The sequence below is a fragment of the Bradysia coprophila genome, unplaced genomic scaffold, assembly GCF_014529535.1.
Source record: "Bradysia coprophila strain Holo2 unplaced genomic scaffold, BU_Bcop_v1 contig_324, whole genome shotgun sequence".
In the NCBI taxonomy this organism is placed as follows: Eukaryota; Metazoa; Arthropoda; class Insecta; order Diptera; family Sciaridae; genus Bradysia; species Bradysia coprophila.
Genome location: NW_023503584.1, coordinates 3,200,177 through 3,225,681, shown reverse-complemented (window position 1 = coordinate 3,225,681; position 25,505 = coordinate 3,200,177). Strand labels below are relative to the sequence as shown.

The following is a 25,505-nucleotide window of genomic DNA, read 5'->3' as shown; positions in this document are numbered from 1 at the left end:
GTCGAAATGGGCATGGTCTATGGTAATAAGTTAGCATGTGTCTAGATAAGTATCTTCACAAAGCGTATTTTTGCACCTAGGTTGTCCTACTGACAAATTCTAGAAGGGGCATACACTTCTGGTTAGTTCATTTTAATTTGTCGCTGTTTGTGTAAAATGAGTTTCTGGAGCAATTCTACGTAATTCTAAACAAAACCTAGGTTCAAGGAGCTAATTCGTACACGAGGCACGCTCAGTCAATCAATACCGTCGAGACCCGTCGTTAGTGGACTGGACGTCGCATAGACAAATAAATTAATTAAGACTTTTCTGCTTGTATTTATTGAGGAGTTTGTAGCAATACTTTCATTTTATCAAAGTTATAATTTTTTAAAAGGTAATCCAACTTAAGTTTATGCCTTCGTTAAGTATTGCACAAGCCTGTTGCCAACATCTTGTATAGGTCGATGATTCTCTCCAATCCTTCGATTATCTGATCGCCTCACTTGTCGAAACTTTTTGATGAGTGACCGTCTCACATAAATAGGGTCGCGAACCACAGTCCACTCAACAGCCTCATTACACATTGGTGTTGTTAATGAACCGAAATACCGATAGAAATGTTGTCCCTTTCTCGGCAGAAATGTCGAGAGATCGATTCGTTTTTGAATGTGTGTCGGAACCGAACCAAACCTGCGAGATTAAAAAAAATGTTTTTTTTTTTTGCTTCAAAGCTATTTCTCAACGCACTAACTGTGGAATGTTTTCCGCAATAGTATCAAAACCTGTGTGATGACTCCAATCATGTCCTTCTGTAATAAATACAGCAATTACAGCTAAGCCTTTTGGATCGCCAGAGTTAGCAGCCTCAGAGAAATTAGCATATTTGGAGTCATAATGGACAAGATGTGCTTCCATGGAGTAAAACTCATTATCAATTGAATGCTCCGATCCACTTTCATCGGCATAGCCCCAGTGGAAGTGAATTTGAGCGAAAATGTATGGGTAATCGAATTCATAGCCGGAAACTCTGGCTAATGATGTCGGATCCGTTTCCAATGTTACTTGAATTGTGTGTCCGTTGTCAACGATCCAAAATTCTGACGGAAAATAGTTATTTCTTTTTGCTTCATGTGTGAGATTCCTAAATTACCATCACTGCAATATAGATCATTGAATTCCAAGTCAACATGTCGATTATGCCGATGAGGTATATATGGCAAATCGATTGGACTCTGCCTTTCACCACTTTGACATTGACCACTCCAATCAGCACTCATCGGTCCACAGGAATAATCCTCGTAGCAAAATTCTTCGTGGGTTATCTGTCCATTGTCTAGTCCCAGCGAAGGACTGGCCAGCCAAATTAGAAATATGACCGCTTTGAAATGCGCCATGTCTAAATGTAAAACTGGTTAACAAAAACATTGTTGAGAGAAACCGTTGCCGTTTGAGATTAAATGTTCATTGAACATCATTTGAAAATATTTCTTGTAAACCGTCAGCCTGAAATCACACTTTCTCTTTACTAAAAAAAAGCACGAATCGGTAACTTTATGAAAATTTGAATGTCAGATTTTACGAGTCGGTAATAGGTTTCCTACACGTCTAACTTGTTTTGCTTACTTCGACATATCAAATATATTTCCACCTCGCAAAAGCACTTGCCTTGTAACTAATTACAGTTTTAGCTACATGCATAAAAATCCGATAAATTCACATTGACCGAAACCAATTAAGCAATCGCTTCCAAATACTCCACCTAATGTTGATCAGGGCCGGATTAACCCATGAGCTAAGTGGGGTTAGCTCAGGTCGCTCGACCAGTTAAGGGCGCTGAGAATTGAGCAATAGAACGTTTTGAAAGTACAACATTTTCTCGCTCGCTCCGCTCCCGATCATTCACTTCTTACTTGATGTCAACAGCCCAGGGCGCAGGAAATGTTATTCCAGCCCTGATGTTGATTCGCAAGAAAATAGTTTTGAATTTATCGATCTTTGAATGCATACTGAAAGCTAAACAAATACGAAGTGGAAGAAACAGTGCCGCACTGGCCCTATGGACGTCTTTTGAAAAATTTCTTTATACAACGCTTATACAACGAAGGGCTTTTTTGAGCCAGTCCGACACTGGGAAGAAAGGTTTACGCACCAGTAGAAAATGGGAACTGAGAAATAGGAATTGTTTTCTTGTCCCAGTTAATAGAGACACTAGCTGTATGATTGTGTTATCTAAGGTGGTAAATATTTTTGTGATGCTTCTTTTGCATATGCAAACGGTATTTTCTTATTCAAATTTTGCTTTGTATTCAATAAACACGGCACACGATGCTAAAACAATGCATTTTTCAACTACGTAAAATGTGAACTCACAAACGATTTTTCGATACCAACATTTTGTAAAAGGAGTCATTAGGATGACAGGGCTAAAAAGCATTTTCAGCATTAAACTTGCGCATTTGGGTTCACCTTTTAAGTATTTCAAGAGTGCGTTCTTTTTGCACCGTGTGCCAGATTATCCGAGGAACCACTCTGGTAATTGATTACACACCCTGCTCGGAATTGGTGGAGAATCCGGTAATTAAACGAATTAATGGGAATTGAAAGAAATTGACAGGTAATTAAATGGAATTGACAGGAATTAAAAAGAATTGACAGGAATTAATGGGGATTGAAAGAAATTGAAAGGAATTAAACGAAATTGAAAGTAAATAGAATGAGTCCGGCAACTAGACGAGTTTCTCCGGTAATTGAGGTAATCAAACGGAATTGAAAGAAATTAGAAATTGAATTGCCACCTCTTAGCCAGTGGTTTCCCCCTCGCCCGATGCCAAAATTAAAGCGGAAAACAATAATCAAGGTGATTGAATTGAACTGCGTAAAACTCACCTTGAAATGATTTTGGAGCCACAACAAAACACACAAGAATACCGAACTAAACTAGGCGAGAAAAAGAAGACAATTAAATGATCAACAGCGGTTAATTCATTTCGCAAGTGGCGGTAGAAATACTTCAATAATAAAAATGAGAGAATCGGAGAGGCTAAAACCGGATGGTGAAATACTCAAGAAATTGTATTTGAATTTGTTTTTTTTTAAATAGGTTTTCATTCCTTTGTATACACTGAATTGTGCGTAATGCAATTGTCCAACGCACTTCAAGCAAAAGTGATCATAGTCGACAGCTGTCAAATAGAGCACTATTTTGTATGAAATTGTTTCTTACAGTTATATGACACACTGTCAAGTTTAGAGTAACGCTCATGCTTGAAGTGCGTTGAATTGTCTCTTAATTTCATTTTTGAGACTAACTAACAGAGAGTAATTTATTACAAAACCATGAGAAACGTTTAGTTAAAAATAAAATTCTAATTATGCTTCAATGGTAAAGGTAAAATGAAAAATGTCAGGTCAGGTACTCATTCGTTTTAAAAGCGTAACAACATCAAGTTCATTAAGTTCAAGGTTAATGTGTCCGCATTAAATCTCAAACAATTTGGACATGTAATTTTTGGCTCGAATTTCCCATAAATATCGCCTTTGTGTGAATTTCAATTTGAATTTCTTATAAATTGGGTCATCAATTTCAGATTTCAGTAGCTTTACAATAAACATTACTCTGAGTTTGTGTTTATTTCTAACTGGAAAGCACGTGTAGTCGATACGATTTCTTCGATAAATAAACTTTGTACTATTGAGTGTTGATATTTTCTGCTGGCATTTCGCTTTCTTACGACGTACCAGGTGATTACAATTTCCATTCACTAATTCTTAAAGTTCACGGCATAGAAAATTAGACCAGGCTACTAGATAATTCAGATCCCTAGTCAAATCAAGCGCTCCTGCCTGGTTTACTTTCCTCTGTCGTGTTAAATTTACGTCGAACGCATTGCAGTTTGTCCATTAAGAAACTACATTTGTGGATTGTTTTGGATGAGAATATTTAATTCACACATTGAACCCACACAATAGGAATAGGATTATGAGCACATCGAAAAATTCTTTTTACTATTTTTTTTAGAAATTTCCACTAGAAACCTAAAAAGATTTTTAAGGATCTCCGATCTGTAAAACCTTTTATGTTATATTTAATTTAAAGTAAAAATGTTGCATCATCTCTTGATAATATTTTCGTATTTTTTATGCATTCGAAAGTCTATTTTTAAATTGATCTGGTTAGAGGTCACGATGTATTTGCCATGCATTCATCTGAAATAATTGCCAAATTTCAATTGTCTTTGATCACATGACCATAATTCATTAAAACAAATAAGTTGACCTCTAACGAAATTTCGTTACGATAACGAATCAATATATTTCGTTGCAGGCATTCACTCAGTGCAACGCTCAGTGCAATGTGCAACATGTTCAGGAATTATATTTTTCTTTTACTTGTGGAAGTGTTTTCGAAACTAGTAGAAATACTATTGGCCTAGCTGACTTGTAATGAAGTGGGTGACAAGACAAATTTACTTATAATCAAAGTAAGTGAATTGGACTAAAGGAAGTAGCAGGTGGCGAACCATCGACTCGAACGTTTAGACTAACCAAAAGGAATAAAAAAAAAAAAATTCTGGGACAGGAGTCATGCTCGTTTATGCATTTTCATAAAAAGCAATTATTAGGTGTGAGTAGTGTGACATAAGTGGCGAGGAAATACGAATTTTCGAAGAGCAAATGTGAAAAGGATGTTCACAAACCAACTCAAACGTTCTGGCACCAGAAATTTTAAAAATAAATGTCAGTTTGAGCAGATAAGGATAACTAATTAAAAAATTTTGCTATTCGTTTTCAGAATACCACATCACAAAATGAGTGGCTTTCTACCTACTATTGGCAACGAAAAGACTAGATGCATCTGCACAGAGCTTTCGTACGGGTATCCGGATATCACATTTTTCATAGACTATCCACAAAGAGCTTTTGTGTAGCTTTGTGTCACCACACAAAAGTTATACGAGTGATACCAGTCCAGAGTTGACTGTAGCAATCGCAAAAATCCAAAAATTTTTTTGTTTGGTTACAACGTTATAGCACATTACATTGACATGGTACCTAATTGTTCTATAAAATTCGTTAAATAAATGAAATGTTACATTCGATATTTTTAACGTTTCGAGTCGGCAACGGACCACATTAGAATGTCATATGAGTGAGTATTACCATAGCACTGAACAAAGCACTAGAACAGAATTTACTAGAACAGAATTTTCAAGAGGGGCCTTCTCGACGCAGTAGTCTAAATTTCTCATATAAAAATAAATAAATTAATTGGAACGCAGTAGCATTTTTCAAAAATGAAGGGCCAAATGACCGTTAATAAATCTGTTCTAGTGCTTTGTTCAGTGCTCAGAGAAACAATCTCGTAAAACGTCTAACAGCCACCTCTTGGGGAGCTACAGCGACCTGCCTACGAACAACTGCCCTCAGCTTGGTCTATTCGTGCGCCGAATATTGTTGTGAAACGTGGATAAACAGTGCACATGCCTACAAAATCGACGTCGAGCTGAACAAAACGATGCGCACTATCACCGGCACGGTACAATCAACGCCATCGATATGGCTACCAGCCTTAAGCCACATTGTTACTCCAGTCATTCGGCGAAAAAATGCACTGCTGAACCTCTACCGTAAAGCGAGCACGAACCCGACAATGCCACTGCACGATGATCTTCTGGTGGACATAAACCAACGGTTAAGATCACGAAATCCACCTACTGCAACGGCAAAAATACTGCATTCAGCAGGGTTCAGCTCCAAAGATGCATGGAATACGTTGTGGCTGGATAACGGACTGGTTACTGAATTGTTCATCCTTACTCATTTCAACAGTATAGAACTTACATTACCGAGAAAGGCCTGGTGCAACTTAAATCGACTGCGGACAGGGCACGGAAATTGCAACGACATGCTGTACAAGTGGAACTTCATCGACAACCCCAGCTGCAATTGTGGACATCCGCATCAGACTATGAAGCACATCCTATCGGAATGCCCGATCTACAAGTTCACAGGAACTACTAATGACATAAACGGACTGACGGAAGAAGCGATTGACTGGCTAAAATCGCTTGATTTGTAACAACTTGGTTGGAGGAATTCTTTGCGATTGTTTTTGTTTACATAATTCTTTACGTTTTGTTTGTCAGTGCAAAGCACCTAGCAGGGTAATAGAAAAAAATAAAGTAGTACTTTAATCGAAGTATGCGAATATTTCCATACCTTTTTTTTCTTAATGTCATTGCAAAATTACCATTAAGGCTGCTAATGGTATTAATGGTATCAAAATACTACTTTATTTGACGTGTAAAAATCTCTATTACCCTGCTAGGTGCTTTGGTCAGTGTCAACCTTTAATTTTTGATCTTTTTTAAAACTGAATGTACGATTGAGAGGACTATTAAAACCATACGATAAAAAAAAGTGCTATGGTATTACTTAGAAAGCGAATGAAGGAAAAATCATCTTGCCCAGCCACGTAACTTCATGATTTCCAATCTTTTTAACCTGATTAATTGACGCCAGGGATGCTGATTGCATGAATTGAACAAATCGAATAGACAATCATTGACAGTCATTAACACATATATGAACATTTTGTATCTAAACTAATTGACTTTTGTAGAGTGAAATATTCACCGACTAAGCTTATATGGAAATGATGTTTGGAAACTAAAGCTCAAATGTAATAGATTTTCATATGCTATTACATTTCATCATAAAATCACTGATGTCAGAGATTTATTTCCGTGCGAGAGGTTTTCAGAAAGAGCCGAAGGCGAGTCGCACTTTTCTGGTCCTAGGTATGAACCTAACATTTTCGCGAGTGGCACAACGTTTCTATTTTATTTTTTTTCATTTTCTCAGCGCTTCGCAAGCACCTGACGTAATTGTTTAGAGATTGGTTTTTTCCACGAGGGATTATAGCACTCCCTTTGGCTCTATCTCGGAAAAGAATCACCAAACAATGACGTAATTTATTTTTATGCTAAAGATTGCATTTCAATGTCACGTCAAAGGACCACTTTCTACACTACCTCAACATCTTGTGACTGTATTTCATATCAACTAAAACTATTATATTACCTCAACATCTAAAGATTGCATTTCAACATCACATGAAAATACTGGCTTTCCACGTTACCTCCAGATGAAAGTACCTCGTTACCCTCGTTAACATGAAAATATCACGTTTGAACACAACCGTATTTGAACGTTTCTACTCAACTGCTGTCTTGGGAAGGTAACGTTACATTATAAGCTCACAGAGCTTATTTTAGAGAATTTTAATTCTAAAAATTCTGAAAATTTAAAATTCTCTAAAATAAGCCCTGGCAGCTTATGATAATGAAACTAACACTTGTCCGAATCCTGAATGTCCAGTCAATGAGAACGTTGGAATCAATCCAAATTTCGGATGTGCTACACAAACTATAATCCTCTCTCTTAGATATGTTTTTATGAAAACATTTATGAGTCATGAAATGATAGAACGTTCGATAGCCATAACAATTATTATTTACGATGCAGTGAGTGTGAGAAATCTGATGAAATGTGACGATGATAAAACTGTTCGCATGTTATCTTCAGTGCACTGCACAGAGTTTATTATCAGTCAGCTTATCACTTAATTCAATTTGCTTTTTGTTAGCGAAATATCAAAAGAGGTCAATATCAAGAGAAGATTTAGGATGGATAAGGTACACCGTCTACAAAATGGGGGTCTGTAAGTGACTAATAGTGAATTCGTAGGGTGCCGATTTAGTGAAATGTATTGATTTTTTGCACTCCCGTGACACTCAATTGGTAGCCTTTTTTGTTATCTAGCGTGCAGTGCCTCTTTATCGAAAAACTAATGATTTAACTTTTTAAGTTGCCTGAAGAGATGAAAGAAGGACACTAATTGAAAACTGTAAAGTTTATCTGTAAACTGGTTAAAATTGGCTGTGAACATTTCTAAACTTAATATAAAATCAGCGACAACTACAATTCATACTAGGTCCCACCTTTTGAGCGGGTCAGGTCCCTTGACTGACACTTTTCTTGACAAATTTGACAAAAAAAAATTCTTGGAAACCATCGAGCGTAAGGTGGAATGATTTTTGTCCACTTTTTGAGTTCTCAATTTTGTTATAAATTTTCAATTTTTAAGATTTTCAATCAACCTCAAATCATAAATAAAATATGACTCGTATTCCCACTCGTATGAGCTGTCTATTATTCTGTTTGATTGCTTTTTTGTACATCAGAGTAGATGGGAAGTTTGTTTTGTGAATGTGGAACGAGGACTTTTTCACAAAATAAAAAAGTACGACAGATGTTCTTCTCTTACACTTTTGTGTAAAAAAAGGAAGTCCCCCGGTACTTAATATACCTTCACATGGTGACATGGTAATAAATGAACTTTATTAATTTTTGGTTCATCGTTAAAAATAACTCACGGAGTGGCAAGTCACAGAGTATATTCTGACATCTGACCATCGCTGTATTCACTTTAAACTCAGTCTAGATGAATTACCGCCGTTACAATTCAGAAACCCATCCTCTACAAACTGGAACGCCTTTCGAGAAGCAATAATGGAAAATTTGGACAAGTTATATCACTCAGGAATACCGCAAAACAAAAAAGATTTGGACGATTTGGCATATTCGTTTCAGATAGTAATGAACAACGCCTTTGATATAGCGTGTCCTATACGTTCTCACAGTGCAGGCAACACGGTACCTTATTACTCTCATGAGGATAGAATTAAGCGAAAGAAAGTCAGGAAAACATTCAATGCGTGTAAAATTTCTGGCAACTTTGAGGTTTACTACAGCGAACTAAGAGAGTATAATAGAAATCTGAGACGCAAAGAAAGATCGGCATGGAGAGATCAATGCAGCTCTATCAACAGTATCCACGATTCAGCCAAGTTATTTAAAATACTATCGAAGGATCCTGCTCAGGCAGTCGGTTCGCTGCTGTTACCAACAGGAAATTATACGAGAAATCAGACCGAAACGTACGAGCACTTAATGAAGGTTCACTTCCCAGAATGTAAAATTATTGGCAAAGATGAAACTCAAGGGGGACTGTCACTACCTGAAATGGAGGGCGAGGTAAATTCTGAACTTATTGACGAAATAGTCACTAATGACAGAATTAGATGGGCGATAAATACATTTACACCTTTTAAGTCGGCAGGCCTAGACAAAATAATACCTGCTATGCTACAACAATCTGTAGGACTCATCAATTCGGTGATTATAGATATCTTCAAAGCAAGCTTACTTCTAAAACATATTCCAAGTTGCTGGCGCAGCGTAAAAGTAGTGTTCATCATCAAACCGGGCAAGAGTGACTACTCCTTAGCAGAAAACTACAGACCGATAAGCCTGACCTCTTTTATGTTGAAAACATTAGAGAAACTAGTTGATAGATACATCAGGGACGGACCTCTTTCAGTAACTAAATTACACAAAAAACAACATGCATATCAACCAGGGAAATCTACCGAAAATGCACTGCACAATATTGTCCAGACCTTAGAGCTGTCTCTACTATCTAATGAATACGCCTTAGGTTGTTTCATTGATATTGCCAGAGCCTTCAACTACATAACTTACAGAGCAATTAAGCGAGCATGCAATAATTTCGGCATTGACCCTGGCATCACTGGTTGGATCGAATTCATGCTGCGCAGTAGGGTGGTCTCTGTACATTTTAATGGACTATCTATCTGTATAATCACAACAAAAGGATGCCCACAAGGTGGAGTTTTACCTCCACTCTTGTGGTGTCTAGTAATAGATGAACTTTTGACGGAGCTGAACAACTTGCATCTCCAGACCGAAGGATTTTCCGACGACTTAGCCACTATCATTAGAGGCATATGTGTAAATACGTTATGCGGCCTGTTGCAAACTTCATTAAACATAGTGTCTGCATGGTGTGATAAAAATGAACTTAGTATCAACCCGGATAAAACAACGATGGTCCTATTCACCAGAAAACGTAGTGTCGAGGGCCTATATATTCCGAAAATCAAAGGAGTTCCAATAAAATTAGCCGAATGGGTTAAATATCTAGGAATTATTCTTGACTGTAAACTACTCTGGGTTCTTAATCTTGAACACCGCCTAGACAAAGCAACTATTGCCCTGTGGCAATGTCGAAGGGCCTACGGGACCAAGTGGGGCTTATCTCCCAAGGTTATGTATTGGATTTACACTACTGTGATTAGACCCATCCTACTGTACGGCTCATTTGTTTGGAACCACATAAGCAAACACAAACATATCCAAAAGAAGCTAAAGAAATTCCAAAGGCTAGCATGCAAATCAATTACGGGTGCCTGGAAATCCACACCCTCGGACGCTTTAGAAGTTATCCTCAATCTTCCCCCGCTGCACATTTTGATTCAATCGGAAGCAGTAAAAGTCATAGACCGACTAGCATCTCAAGGAGAGTGTGTCATAAGACAGACTGACCACACCGAGGCCTGGTTTGAGGCGACTACACTACTACCGATCTTGTCTATGCCGTCGGACAAAATTAATAAAACCTTCACAATGGATAAAAATTTTGAAGTTGCCATTCCTGACAGGAATGAATGGCTTAATGGGGATCTTCCACCCAAGCAAGGCATTGTCTTATACACTGACGGCTCCGTTATAAATGACTCTGCAGGGGCAGGGATGTACTGCTCCAAGCTTAATATGGAAATATTGATACCACTCGGAAGCTATGCCGATATATTTCTCGCTGAATTACGGGCAATTATTGCTGCTTATCATACGCTGTTGCATAATGATTGCAAGGACGAGATGGTCTATATATGTGTTGACAGCCAGGCCGCCCTAAAGGCCTTAAGAGCATATGTACAAACATCAGCTTTATCACTAGAATGTTGGAAAATAGTAAATCAGGTGGCTAAAAACAACAACGTGAAGCTGGTATGGGTTCCAGCCCATTCCGGCATCGAGGGCAACGAATCGGCAGACACATTAGCTAAAGCTGCAGCTTTGAGCAACATTTCCGGACCCGAACCTATAATTAAGGTTCCTCTTTCTTCGAAAAGACGAAAGTTGCTATCGTTACAAAAACTAAAGTTTCAAGAACACTGGAATAACGTGCAGTCATGCCGACAGGCTAAAGAATGCATTCGCATCAACAATAATAATACCAAGTACCTAGTAAATGTAAGCCGTACAAGACTGAAACTATATACAGGAGTTGTAACAGGACATTACGGCTTCAATACTCATCTCACTAATATCGGACTACGAACAGATCCAAGCTGTGATCAGTGTGGACACCACTCGGACACAGCCGAGCATTTTCTGTGTGACTGCCCAGCTTACATTATGAACAGGTGTAAGCATTTTGGCGGTTATATCATAAAATACCAGGCGATCAAACATATGCAACCCAAGGACATTCTGAACTACATAGTGAGTACAGAAAGGTTCCAAGACGTAGCGTATGCCTAATTTAACTAAATAGTAGCACAATAGGCCCAACGGAGGCCTCCGTGCGCGTTCTTCTACCCTAGACCTATCTCTAGACTAGCGGAACAACTATCCTTAATATATATAAAAATAACTCAGTTTACCAATATTTTCGGTAAATTGGTACCAATTTCGACTCTATAATGGTAAAGGGATTTAAAATATATGTAAAAGGAGAAATTTATTGGTAGACCGAGAAAAAATAATACCTCGATTTCCCAAAACCTTCACAAAACCTTCAATCGTGAATAAAATGTCACGACTCGTGTGAATTACGGCCCTCGCTTCGCTCTGGCCGCAAACTTCACACTCGTAAAATTTTTACAATATTCTCTTTGATTCATTTAATTCCATTAATAAAAATCTTCAGAAATTAATTGAGATAGTTCATCTTAGTTGCCTGCAAAAATTTAACTTTTTTATTAAAATTTCTTACACAACACATAAACACAACACAAGAAATTAATCTTCAAATGCCAAAATCGAAGCAAAATTAATTTTAATATTACAACCCGCATGTTACACGAATGATTTTAATAAAATGTTAAAAAAAAAATTTAATGAAAATTTTTCTTTGTTTCCATTTTTTGTCTCAAATTTGAATACGCACGTCGATGTACAATATACATTGCAAAGTGCAATGAATTCGACATTTAGCGTACTCATTTTGATGCATTGATTTTCTTTGCACGTGGTATACCTAAAGAAGAAAAAGATTTGTTTGAAGATTCGTTAAGATTCCGTAAATTGAACATGATCAAATAAATCTTACCGGACAAAACCTTCATTGCCACATTCTCCTTTCGCGAATACCAAGTTCTTAATGCATCTGCCTCTGGCAATTTGGGGTTGATCTGTAAACGACGAGTGACGAAAAGAATTTTAGAATTTTTAATGAGTTTCTTGGACAATAACACTAAATTGTCTAAGTTATGAATTTATTGCTAAGATGGTAACTCGTTGATGGACCAGTCCTATAGGTTTAGGTATATTACTGGAAGAAAGAGGCATTACAAAGCGGACGAATCTTCTAAAGAAGAATTCAAAAACAAATCTACAACGAGTACATCAAGATAGCTCTGCGGGGCCTATCTACTTTTTTAATGATCGTTTAGTCAAACAAAAATTAGTTTTGCTTACACTTCAATCACACCATCACACGATTGGACGGACCATATTTAGATGAATACAAAAATTTGCTGTCTGTCTTAAAAGGGACCAATGGAGACAAAGACAAGAGAAGAAAGTGATAAATTTTAAATGTTCACCTGAAACGTAGACGAAGATAAGCATGACGAATCCAAATTCAACTTGGCGAAAGTTTTTACTTTAGCCCGTTTTACGGCAATAACGTCACCGGGACGATTTGCTTCGAAATTATCTGCGTTTGATCCCCAAATGTACAGCATGATCTGAAATTAAAATAATTCACCATGTAAACTACGGAAGCGATGGAACTTCATTATGTAAATTACCTTTGTCGCTGATTGATCCACCAGCCAAATGCCTCTGCACCTACCCTGTACCCCGTTGGCCAAACGTTTGTTCTCGACTTCCGTGAAGCTTTCACATATTGCGATGACGTCAATTATATCATCTTTGGTCATATGTTCCACGTTCGAAATCGGTTGAAAGTTGAATTTGAGCCGGGGAATTTGAAATGGTCCAAGAATGCACGGCCGTATGATTGTTTCCTCATTGCACGTAATATTGTACTCCGAAATGTGCGGAGTTTTAGTCGGATCAGATAGTTTCACTTTGAATTTACTGATGTAATAGATTCGATCGACCTGCAAGAAATTTATTTTTTTTATAAAAATTTTCATTCCGATCTGGATGCTCTGAATTATACCTCAACCAAATCGTATAACTTATCCACACTTGCGCCGAATGCCGATGCTCTCATTTCACCTGATTCGTCTACGATGTCCATCGTGAACATTGTCGTTGGCCCCAGAAAGTTAAAAAACGGATGTATGTCGCTCTTTAATGTGACTCGCGCTCTTATTATTTGACTGATACCGCTGTTTAGACACCAGATTTTTTTTTATTTGATCAACAAATAAATTTACATTTTTGCCTTACCGTTTTGCTGGTCGGACATCACTGATTCGTGTTAGACCCTCAGAAGACGGAAACGTTGTTTGAGTGACTGAAAAATTTGAATGAAATTATTTCTACTTGAGCTCAACAGGGGCTGAGATTTCGACCAATTTTTGTTTCTTAAGGCCAGTTCATGGTCGCATATATCGCAAAAATCTATGCGAGTATGAACTGCCCTTAAAGATCTTTTTTCATTACTGGTAGAGCAACGCGTTTTTCTCGCTGTTTATCGATCCTAAGATTACCTGACTGTATTTTTTGTGGCGATTCGATTACAGACGAATTGACTTGTTGATTTTCTTTATTTTGCACACACCACCGTTCTAATGTCAATTGAGAGGTCTTACGTTTCTTCGGAGTCACCTAATAAATCAGGTACCATACCAGTTACGAATCGTAAAATTAACAAAATAAAATAGAAATGTGTACCAGTACCTGATTGTCTGCTTCTTCTTCAGATGACTTTCTTTTGGATGAAGAATTTGATTTCGTTACGTAATTGTCCAACGACATCACGGTTTTTCGTATGGGATCACGATCGTAAATCTTGGTTTTCAAGTAAGGCAAATCGACAATTGGAATGACATACTTAATCACGTCCAGACCGGACACAATCAACGTGCTATCGGTAGCGTTACGGGTTATTTGAAGAGATTTTTCTTTTGGCTTAGATGGCCGATCCACTCGATCGTCACAAAGATCCACGACTTCCACACTTAAATTTAGCATCACAAACAATTTAAATCCATGTTCGATGGATCTCGTGTGAGAATAAATTTTTTCTATTCCACCGGAATCGTCTTTGTTCGCGATGGGCTTTGCACATGCCATACAAACGATTTGTCCATCATTGTTTTCGCTTATATATTGAACAAATGATCTCCCATCGTCATCTTCCAATTCTTTCCAATTTTCCATCGGATACAGGAAAACAAAATTTATGGCAAATTAAACACTTAGCAACTTACTATACAGTAATGATAAGACAATAACATTTATTGTAACTTCGATTACGAGAAAATCATTTCAACGATTCAAAAAAAAGTGACACAATATCAACAATGGCGCGATGAGTGACTGGCCAAATACTAAGCATTCTACGTATACAAAGAACATTGCCAGATGTGGCTTTATATGAAAAAATTTCCGGCCAACATGAAAAACCAATGACACAGTAGAGATGGATTGGCATTTCAATATTAAATCTCGAGCTACAATAAATGTTATGATACGAAGCAGTGTGATCTGATGGTTGATGCATGGAAACGTAAAATAACAATAAACAATACTTATTTGTGTATCTGTTTTGGACGATTGTTTTTAGGAAATTTCGCGAGTTGCAGCCCGAACGAAGTGAGGGCTACATGCGAAAGTGCCTAAAATCAAATGTCCAAAGCAGATACTCAAAAAAATTTTCATTTAAGGGGTCGAAAACCCGAGAAAAATCTCAAAACTCCCTCATTTTCGGCCCCGACACATGAAAATAATTTTACATGCTTGCGGGTCGAAAGTCGTTCATTACATCGAATAGCATGAACTTAGCGACGACCTTATAGCATGTAATAGTATATTACTTCCGAGGTTCCAAGTTGTGTATTTGATAAGTGGGGTGTTACAGCCCGACCCGAAGGGGCACAATGTACAATGCTTTACGTGATTAGGCAATGTAAATGAAAATGAAACATGCCGTAACACGTAAAGTACTTTACATAACTCAGGATAAAAATGAAAAGTCACGCTTTCGTGTGATTGTTAACCTCGGCTTCGCCTCGGCTCAACAAAAATTCGTGTAAATAACCATTACTCCGACGTAATCAATGAAAAACGTACATCAATCATTTTTAATTCGCCTGAGAAAGTTGGTTGACTTTTGCAGTCGGAACTGATAGAAACTAAGCGTTTTATCATTTGACAACAGTCGACAGTCTTTTTTATTTGTTTTCTTCTTAACCTTGCAGAATCGACCAGCGTATATTTACATAAGCAGTCATTTACATAACTACGAAAAAGTTAGAAAGTCAGGGTTATGTGTGATTTTTTGTTGATCCGAGGCCAAGCCGAGGTCAATAACTACACGTAAACGTGACGTTTTTTCCTTCGGTGCTCTAACTTGAAAAAGTCACCATCTCTATGACCAACTTTTTTTTAGCTTAAAAAACTCTGTTTAACACGAGGAACAATAATAAAAAAAATGAGTAACCATTCCCATTCAAACGCATCGTACCTTGGCATAACAAACCCAATTTCTGTTACAAACTTTTTGGTCAAAACAACATTTATTTGACAGTAAAAAAACCTTTGGGGGAAAGAGACAAAACATTTATTATGAAAAGCGTATACAGAATATTTTATCTCTTTCCCTCAAAGGTTTGTATGCTGCAGCACCAGGCTTGCAGAATCGGTGATATTTTATTCGACTTTACTATCGCACTTTTGGTAAAATCCATGTCGTTAGAAGTCTTAAAACTTGTCAGCACGAAGTCTCAGTTCAAGATATTATTGTTCTGCCTCAAGTGCAGAGCTTTCAGGAAAAACAACTAAGATATTCGTCAAGTCATCTTGATATACCATGGACAATGTTGAGAAATTGAGAAAACTTCTAAGCCTTGCCCCTGGTATAATTTGTTCAAACAGCCTTCCTTACATAGCAGGTCAATTTACCAAATACGAGCACGTGCTGAAATACAAACCCTCTATTGTTTTTTCCCTTTATTCGTTTCGAACGGCTGAGTCTCGAATTTCATAGTTTTACCCTATAGTCTCCTGCAATAACTCAAAATTTCGGTTCCTCTTGAAACGATTTTGATTACAGACAGATTATCGACTAGTTGTGTCTGACTCTTACCGTCACTAGATGTCAAACCGATTTTAAAAATTTACAAAATTCATTAAGAACTTGCGTAAAATCGAAAGAATTAAATTTTCATGTTTTCAGACTTTCCCATATTTTCACTAATAACAGAAAATAGCTGATTTCATGTTAACCTGTTAAGGATGGCAAGCATATGACCAGTATTATTAGTGGGTCTATTGCTTCCATCGATCAAAGTATTTTTAACTGAGTTTGATTTCAAATCTTGTACTTCAATTTTTTTAACATGAGTATTACTATATGTAGGACCATATTACCCAGAGATTTTCACTAGCTGTAGGTCTATAAGCTAGTTTTCGTCGACTGTATTCTTTCATATTTTTCTTTTTTGAAGAGAGTGATAGTTCTTCTACCAACGTTTTTAGCAAAGCACCAATGCTTCCATTGTACAAAATATTGCTGTGAGTTTCAACATAATTGTCCACACTTTCCTTTTTCTATATTTACAAGAGGGTGCAGAGGGGTAAGGTGAGATCCCGAAAAATCATGATTGTTAGCCTGCGCACTATTTGAAAACTAAAAATCATTCACGGTCGCATAAGTGTCGATTAGCGCTTAATACAAGGCGACACAAATGAAACAAGTAGACAAATGTCCCGCATTGTTTCTGACGGTTCAACATGTTGTTAGTCAATTAAATAATTCAAAAGAGTTGTTACACGTTTTTCTCGAGATATTTTTGTTTCAGACGTTTTGTTATCGTTGAAAGACGAAGGTCCATAGAATGGTAATTCGAGATTTAGACCAAATTTCTTGAAAATAATCTTCAATTTTCGTTATTTTTTTCAGCAGAACTTACTTGTATTTATCGCTTGCACTTATCTCCTAAGCATAAGTTCGGTGGCCGAAGAACTACAACAGTCTATGGAATGTCCCTACATCAGTACCGGGGTTTATCCTGACTGTAAATGCAAACATGGACCAGCTTATGATAATGAAACTAACACTTGTCCGAATCCTGAATGTCCAGTCAATGAGAGCGTTGGAATCTATCCGAACTGTACGTGTCAACAGAAAAACTTCGATTTCAGCATCGCTTTCAACGAATGCTTTCGGGTGTGCCCAGAAAACAGAAACGGTTACTGGCCTAAATGTAACTGCGACTTTGGTGGACTTTCCGTAAGAGTATATTTGACTGTATTGCTTGTCCCAAAGATAGTACTGGAAATTATCCAAATTGCACCTGTTCTGACGATGGTGCCAGTTACGATATTTTGAATAATTTTTGTGGAAAATGTGCAGGCGGAAGCTTCGGAAAATATCCACATTGCACTTGTTCTGATGGATATATTTGGAATCTTCGTCGTTGTGTAGATAATTCAAAGCAGTGTCCGCATAGAAGTCGTGGTAAATACCCTAATTGCATCCGTTCCACCAGTACATTCAGGAAGAGAACATTTGTGTAGGATGCCCCGAAGATAGTGCGGGCTTTTATCCGCATTGTAAATGTAACAGATACTTCAGTGAACGTCATAAAAGTTGTATTGAGTGTCCAGCAGATGCAACCGGGATATATCCAGCTTGTACATGTAACGAAGAAAGTTCAATATTCAGTGCATTCATCAATCAGTGCTATCTTAGCTGTCCAGAAAACAGTTCATGTATTCAACCGGAATGTGAATGTGATCGTGGATATTATTACGATGCCAATGATGCTGAATGTAAAAGCAAGACTGGACGGATATGTCCATTCGATAGTATTGGAATTGGACCGGATTGCTTATGTGTGAGAAAATACAGCCGGTTTGATGAGTTTTTGTGGATTTGCATATCAGGTGGTTCTGGTGGTGGTGGTAGTGTAACATGTCCAGGTGGAAAAGGCAAATGGCCACAATGCGTAGCATCGATAGATTTTAACGTATTACGTAGTGCAGTCGGATAAAAATTGTAAAGACGCACGGAATTCAATAAATCCCACAAAAAACCCTCGAACAAGGAATAGTTGACTTTAGTTGTTGCTTCAATAAAACGTCCAAAACAAATGATATCAGTTTTGGTTACGCCTTCTGCCACAGACCTAGGACTTCGTCGCACTTTTTCTCTGTCAGATATGAAAAATATTATTCGTACCACGGACTAAATATCTTTTTTAAGGTATTCGATTCCAGATCTCGCCTTCGTCTCTGTCTGGAAACCTCTCACACACTAAAAAAAACTTTTAGTCCTAGGTACGAAATATACTATTTTATACTAGAAAATCCTTTTTATGTCCACTATGAAGCTTTGTGAAAATGGCGTTTTGTTGTCATTCTGAGAGGCGAGGTGGGTTTCTCCCCTTAAATGGCGGGTTCAGCTATATTGGGTTAAAAAATAATCATTTTATAACCTAAAATGGCTAAATACCAAAGCGATATTAATTTCTTCAAATTAGACAAAAAAGCGGATTTTCGCAAAACGCTAGCATGAAAAACGTTGTGTTCACCTAGAAAATAGAAAATTCCACCTTGAGCGAATTGCGAATTACTATTAACATGCATTTTACCATGTAAAGGACTATATTACCCAAAGCTTGTCATTATTTTTGTCGTCGTTATCGATAACACATGATAACACGCATCCAATTCAACAGGAATGATTAAAATCGAAAAAAAGTTCGAAGAATGAATATTTTTGATGAGTCGTCAAAGTTTGCCGACTATGAAAAATTCAGAGAATCCCAACTTAAAAATTCTTAAATCGATAAACTTTTCGATGAAAATCCAGGGAATGTTGCAGGCAGTCTAAAGAAGAAAAGTTTTGGAAAGTCGTCTGTGAGTGTTTGTTGTGTAATATAAGTGTTTATTTGACCTAATAAAATCAAGGCAAAATGATTCGATTGAGGAAATTGAAAGAATCCAAAGTTGTGGAAAAAGGGTCGTGGTTTAAATGTAAATGTAAAACACCAAAATGGACTTTTCGTATTTTTGTTAATTTTTATTTCATATTGTAGCCAGTGATGCTATAGCATAATCGTCATAACACACACCATGACGGTTAAATTTTTATTTCTATTTTTTACTTTATAATTTTTCATTAGATGTCAATTTATGAGATTTTCGATTATATAATTCAATTTTGTTCTTTAAATTCTTTTTATTTTCAAAATGCATAACAATTTTTATATAATAATTTCTTGGAATGAAATTATGTTACCTATTCTCATCCGGATATTACTGTTTTAATAACATTTGATTAATTTCATAAAAATATTTTATTTCACTTTTGTTAATCAATTTATTTTTTCTTCTAGTAAAAAGGCGCTTCCATATCTTTTGAGTATATGAATAAATTTGATGAAAATTTATTATATTTTTTTACTTATCCTGTGTATCCTTAACCTTTGTCTATTCCGATTAGCAATGCGTTGTCTTTTTTTGTTTTTGTTAAATGCTTGCATCGAATTACAAATAAACTTTTTCTTTTTAAATGTAAGCCACTTTGCTTTTAAATATAAATTTTTTCAGTTGACTTTTCGCAAACGTCAAATCAAATCATATTCCCACAAAAAAAACGATAAATTACGAAACTGCTCTTACGAAACATTACAATAGTTATATTGTGGATGCTCACTACACCAAATCACCTGTAACAAAGATCAGAAATTCAAAAACTCAATTCAGAATATCGAGCCCATAACCTGTGATTTCTTATTATGCTTCGTTATGAAGACTCTTCATTGAAGAATATCCAGAGTATCCAGATACTATCCACTGAAATTCACTGTAAAACCTCAATTCAGAAAATCGAGCCCATAACCTGTGACTTCACATACACATAAAGAATATCCACTGTAATAAATATTGCAAATTCGTAAAATAAAAACGCTTTCACGAGCATAATATTAATAATTTTGAAGGATAAAATTGTTTTAACAACTACGGACGGTATTTAAATCAAATTTCTTATAGTTCTACGTAGAGATGTCTATCGTGCTAATCGCGTGAAGCTTACACATTTCATTGTTATTTTTCACTCAAACGTTTTAATTTCAAACTTAGTTAATAAAATGATTTTCTAACAGTACAATGGAAAGTGATATGATTCTCTATTTAAAAATTAAAAAACTTTTTTTTTACGAAGATTTATTGAACTTAGTTTTCAATTTCAAACGCATTTTTTATATTTATATTTATTAACTACAAGAGCAATAGTTTAAGATATTTTTGTTTTTGTCAAAAGAAAAATGTTCCAACAATATCACTACCTAACAATTATTGCTGGCTCAAATAGAATTTAAGATTTTTTATTTTTATATTTTAAATAACAATTTCTCTCTAATTTTATTCGTTTATTTTGGTTTACAGAAACTAAAATTCATTTTTTGTTAAACATTTTCGTCATCATATTATACCATTAATGCCATCACCACCGCATTACAATGTCGTATAATTTATCGAAATCAAAAAATTTAAAAAAAAATTACCGAAAACAAGACAATTACAAATCGTTGCATAATCTAAATTACGACGACTTTTGCAGTGACAATTCGAAAATTAATTTAATTAACATAGGCGGTAATATTGTAATACCTAAAATCATATGTTTCGTAGGCATAGACCACGGTGCCGCATTACACTCATCTGTATCACAATTGCAGAATAGTGATTGTACCTCAAATGTTCCGGATCGTTTCCGGCACTTTTGTTTGCTGTCGTCGATCTTTTCTTTTTCGTTTTCAGTCTGGATTTCGTCCCTTATGTAGCCACATGAGCGAATGACTCGAACTTTGCCGAAAACTTGATGGGGGAAAACAATGTTTGTAAATTACAAATTGTAATTCAATTTCAGAGAGAAATTTGGAATAGGAGTACAGGGTTAAGGGAAAACTAATATTGGCGTCGCTGCTAGTCGTCTTCACCACCTGGTAACACCTTTTCAGTGGGAAGAATAATTGAGAAAAACTGTTTTCGTTTTGGATATCTATCTGGTAAGAAAATGTGACGTTTTTGATCTGTCTGAATATAAAAGAGATTCGTTGAAGGCTTATTAAGTTTCGTTAAATCAACTGCTATGGACGGGAACTAACAATTTTGAAAGCTGAATGCCTGAGACGTACTAACCTGCACATACGATTTAAATTAACTTGCCGACTACGGTCCACACAGTTGAATGAGGTTCCACATCTGGCTTATCCACAGCCAATAATTCTTACACATATCGAATAGAAATATGAGTCAGGACGACCTACACTGTGTTATTCGAGTAGGATATAAAGATTAGCAGATTAGATCTTAAGCGACTGACGACCTTGTTGTCCTAATACAAGATCAGTAAATTGGAACAAAATTGCATTTTTTCTACTTGAGAGCCAGCGTCAATACAAAATATTTGACGAGCACTTTCGAAAGATATGGCTTCATTATACTGCCCGAAAAAATTTTAAAATTAAAAAGGTTTCTATCTGTGCCTATCAACGTATTCTATAAAAGCAGTCACCTGTCACTTAATGAGTTAGAACTTTTCAAGAATTACCACTTCTCCACCAAAAGTAATAGACCTAGGTACACATAGATGACTAACACGAATTACATATTTTAATCTGGGTGAGCAAACTTCTGTATTAGGAGCACTCGAAGCAATGACCTGATCGAACAATGATGTGAACTACTTACTTTTCTGAGTAATTTTCCGACAAATCTCCGGCTGAAGCTCACGCAAATGGCTCGGTGTTTCTTTTAAACTACAGTTGACCAACGCGAGCGAGAATGCATCGAAATTCTCTCCACATCTGGGATCATACTGACTGTTACATTCGTAGCACATTATCGCTGATGTTACTGAAAATTTAGAGTAATTTCAATGGAAGCTGCAATTTTGGATTGACTGAAGTTTTCTCGGCAATTCAATTATTTCATGAATTTTCATGAATTAGTTCATATCATTGAGAATAAAGGTAAGTCGGTACAAATGATAATACAACACCAAACAGCAAACAATAAACAATCAGGAAGTAAAAGCCATTCAAAAATTTGAAATTCATTCACTTCAATTTAATGGATGAACTTTCCAAGTTATTGGTTGACTTCACCCTCATCATTTTAGATATCTAGATAACGCCGGTAACAACGGGAATTTTTTATTAGCGATACCAAGGGTTACGTAACATATTTTGGAAAAAAACAAAAAAAAACTGATGACTTCTACACATGGGTGTAGCTGTAAAATGAATCAATATCACAAACGCAAATTTCTTATAGTTCAGTTTCACCGACATTCAAGAAAAAAACATTGTTTTAAATAGAAAATCAATAAGTACAATACCCCACATAATACAAGGTGTATGGTGTGCCAGTGCCACGATTCGCTCAAATAAACGTTGACTTTATTTTCTGTTACAATTTCAAGCACAGCACCATAGAGGAAATAGATAGCTTACATGTATCGCGTGATAAAATTCAGTGTACGACCGTCGATCAATAAAATAATATCATTCGTGAAGACTGTAAATCATTCGGAATAATAGGGTCCCCAAAGCCCCGGCGAGAAAATCGTTCCGTAATAAATTTAATTTTATAGGTTTTATAGTCGCGTCGTCGGTATGGCCGGCGAATATGTCTTCATTAAAATGAGCTCCAGTAGCAGTGGTATAATTACCATCTATTTATAGCACCGATAGACAACAATGGACTGTAACGGAATTCCAACGACTAATACAGTTCGGGTTAGCGTCAAAGGGTCAATTGAATTAAAACTGGTCAAGTAGAAATCAATAAATAAACTACCTGTATGCTAATACCGGGAATTAATGTCCCAACCCGACAAATGAATGATGAATGATGTGAAAATATTTTTTTTTAATCAAATACTTTCTTTAACATGTATTCTGTTACTGTTCCAACTAAGAAAGATAAAATTACTTTGAAATTATGAATCTGGGAATACATAACCAAGGCAACCAGTCCGATTGAACCGGAATAGCTAGTTTTAAACGACGATGAATTTAAATACTTCTTCAAGCGAATCCTTTTTCTTTTAAAATAAAATCAATTTTTCGTAGCTATTACATGTGAAATGAGGCTATTACATGTGAAGTGGGGGCTATTACATGTTTGTTGTCACATTTACTAACGATCGATGTGATTGGGTCGTTTGTGGAAACGAAGACCGAAAACAGAAATTAGGACAATATGCCAGACATGTGTATCATATGTAGGAACGGTGCAATATACATGCACGTTGTATATGATGCATGGAACACGTAGTTCATGTTTCCAAACCTGACAAGAAGCTATACGTTCCACACGTTCCAACACGTTGACCACGACGTAAATTTAATTTAATTTTTTTTTTCGGTCGGTCAGTTTGCATATCCGACACATTTTATGTAATTTTTGTAATCATGAGGAAAATCCAGAATGAACTTTGACAAACAACTAGCCATAAAAACAGTTGGATAAGGTGGATTTTATCATGTTTGTTTCCTATGAATCGATTAACAGGTGTACATATTCAACCCGATATTCAACCTTCATAAATCTGGATTTTGGATGATATCCAATTTTACAATTGGGTCGATTTTTCGAGTTTTCAAATTTCTCTTTGTCACTTTGTCAGGGTTTGGGTATTGAAAAAAGAAGACTTCTACATTACAGACCTGACTTTTACTCTTTGAGCTATTTATAGATTTACGTTCATCTCGTCAACTGGATTCTTATTAAAAACTGTTTCGTCTACGAGTGAAAATCATGTTTTCAACACACAAAATATACCAGACTGTGAACTACTGTCCTCAATTAATAAAATTGTGAGAATGGAATTTGAAAATAATTCCAATTAAAAAGAAGAAGGAAAGAAAGAAAAATTGTAAACCCATAGAAAAGTTGTATCGATAACATACATTTGTGTGCCACTAAGGCAATGCAGGTAAATTATCGATTTTCTTTCAGAATTATTCGACAAAACACTTAGCTTGTTCTGTAAACTATTCGAATGGAAAAACAGTTTTTGCATTGTCAAATCGATTCAATTATGATGCAGAAGAGGATGTTTTCCTTGAAAAATCACTTACCTCCATACAGTGTAAACACCAGCATCAACGTTAAAAGGCAATGTTTTCGTAACATTTTTTTTTTTGTAAAGTTTAAAAAATATTTTTTTTCGATTTAGTTTTAACGGGTTTATGTAACTACGATATGCCTATTTTCACAAAAGTTTTTTCTTCGGGCCTCGATCAAAATCGACGATAGTAAAGTCAATGAAAAATTGCAATTAATCACGTCCCTCCAATTAAAAAACAACAAATAAAATTTAAAAAAAACTTTTTTTCATGCACGTCACCGCACTTCAATGATATTCAATGACGTTCTGTGCTCTATATATTGTTATAATGCGAAAATATTGTGTTTTCCAATAAATTTTCTTTCCTCGCTGGTTATATAACCATAAAATGAGAAGTTTAATATTGCGGATTTTCTTTGCGTTCCGTTTTCGTTCTTAACTTAAATTGCTTTTAAAATTTAGGTAGTCAGAGAGGCGTTAATCAAATCACAGTACGAATTTAAAGATTTTATTTTTCTTCTTTCTTTATTTACATATAATAAACGTAACACGGATACAATGTTATAACAACCACCGAACAACACAGGGACAAAATGTTTAATTTCGACACATAATCAAACTATGGAAAATCAAAGAACACCAAAATTTACGATCCTTTTACCAAGTCTATCGATTTGAAACTGAACACAATTTTACGAAGAAAGTTTTATAGGTATCTGCACTCGTTATTATATACGTACGGAAAGCTCTCAACAACAAAAACGTGAGCATGCATATTGGGGCATAATACGTATAGGAATGTAGTTGTGGATTTTACATGGTAAATCCTTCGGGACATTTTATGCTGTATATGCATGCACATGGTGAATAGGGTGCTTCGTATAGTGAGAATTACTTTATTTTGAAGCGAAGCTAGTTAGCTTTTCAAATAATTTAAATTGACGCGTTCAAAAATTTGCTGTCAATGGCTTCATTCCTGTTTATTTGACATTCATCAGTCATAAGGATCATGATTATTCAGTCGATATCGATAGATGTTCATTCATCTTCATTGATGTTATTAGTTATTGTCGCTAAAAAG

The 25,505-nt window shown here is 36.0% G+C and overlaps 2 protein-coding genes across 4 annotated transcripts; both read right to left on the bottom strand.

Moving 5' to 3' along the window:
- Positions 1-313: 313 nt before the first annotated feature.
- On the bottom strand, positions 314-2,939 carry LOC119079528 (putative carbonic anhydrase 3). 2 transcript variants are annotated; one of them, XM_037187510.1, is made up of 4 exons: positions 2,869-2,939; positions 1,133-1,378; positions 734-1,079; positions 314-672 (listed from the first exon to the last, which is right to left on the bottom strand). In XM_037187510.1, the coding sequence occupies exons 2-4, from the start codon at positions 1,374-1,376 to the stop codon at positions 393-395; spliced, it is 870 nt and encodes a 289-aa protein (XP_037043405.1). In that variant the 5' UTR covers positions 1,377-1,378; positions 2,869-2,939; the 3' UTR covers positions 314-392. The 2 variants fall into 2 exon arrangements, with proteins under 2 accessions (XP_037043405.1, XP_037043406.1); XM_037187511.1 differs by lacking the exon at positions 2,869-2,939 and having other exon boundaries at positions 1,133-1,614.
- Positions 2,940-12,041: 9,102 nt separating this feature from the next.
- LOC119079494 (replication protein A 70 kDa DNA-binding subunit-like) lies at positions 12,042-14,750 on the bottom strand. Of its 2 annotated transcripts, none has more exons than XM_037187442.1 (8): positions 14,011-14,750; positions 13,821-13,938; positions 13,558-13,624; positions 13,325-13,496; positions 12,948-13,262; positions 12,741-12,884; positions 12,245-12,326; positions 12,042-12,172 (listed from the first exon to the last, which is right to left on the bottom strand). In XM_037187442.1, the coding sequence occupies exons 1-8, from the start codon at positions 14,491-14,493 to the stop codon at positions 12,135-12,137; spliced, it is 1,419 nt and encodes a 472-aa protein (XP_037043337.1). In that variant the 5' UTR covers positions 14,494-14,750; the 3' UTR covers positions 12,042-12,134. The 2 variants fall into 2 exon arrangements, with proteins under 2 accessions (XP_037043337.1, XP_037043338.1); XM_037187443.1 differs by having other exon boundaries at positions 13,558-13,628; positions 13,825-13,938; positions 14,011-14,671.
- Positions 14,751-25,505: the final 10,755 nt, after the last annotated feature.

Coding starts and splice junctions, on each gene's coding strand:
- LOC119079528 (XM_037187510.1), bottom strand. CDS start 1,376: ATGGCGCATTTCAAAGCGGTCATATTTCTAATTTGGCTGGCCAGTCCT. Junction 1,080..1,132: donor TGATCTATATTGCAGTGATG/GTAATTTAGGAA, acceptor ATTTTCCGTCAG/AATTTTGGATCGTTGACAAC. Junction 673..733: donor ATTGCGGAAAACATTCCACA/GTTAGTGCGTTG, acceptor TTAATCTCGCAG/GTTTGGTTCGGTTCCGACAC.
- LOC119079494 (XM_037187442.1), bottom strand. CDS start 14,493: ATGGAAAATTGGAAAGAATTGGAAGATGACGATGGGAGATCATTTGTT. Junction 13,497..13,557: donor GATGTCCGACCAGCAAAACG/GTAAGGCAAAAA, acceptor GTGTCTAAACAG/CGGTATCAGTCAAATAATAA. Junction 13,263..13,324: donor AGTTATACGATTTGGTTGAG/GTATAATTCAGA, acceptor AATTTCTTGCAG/GTCGATCGAATCTATTACAT.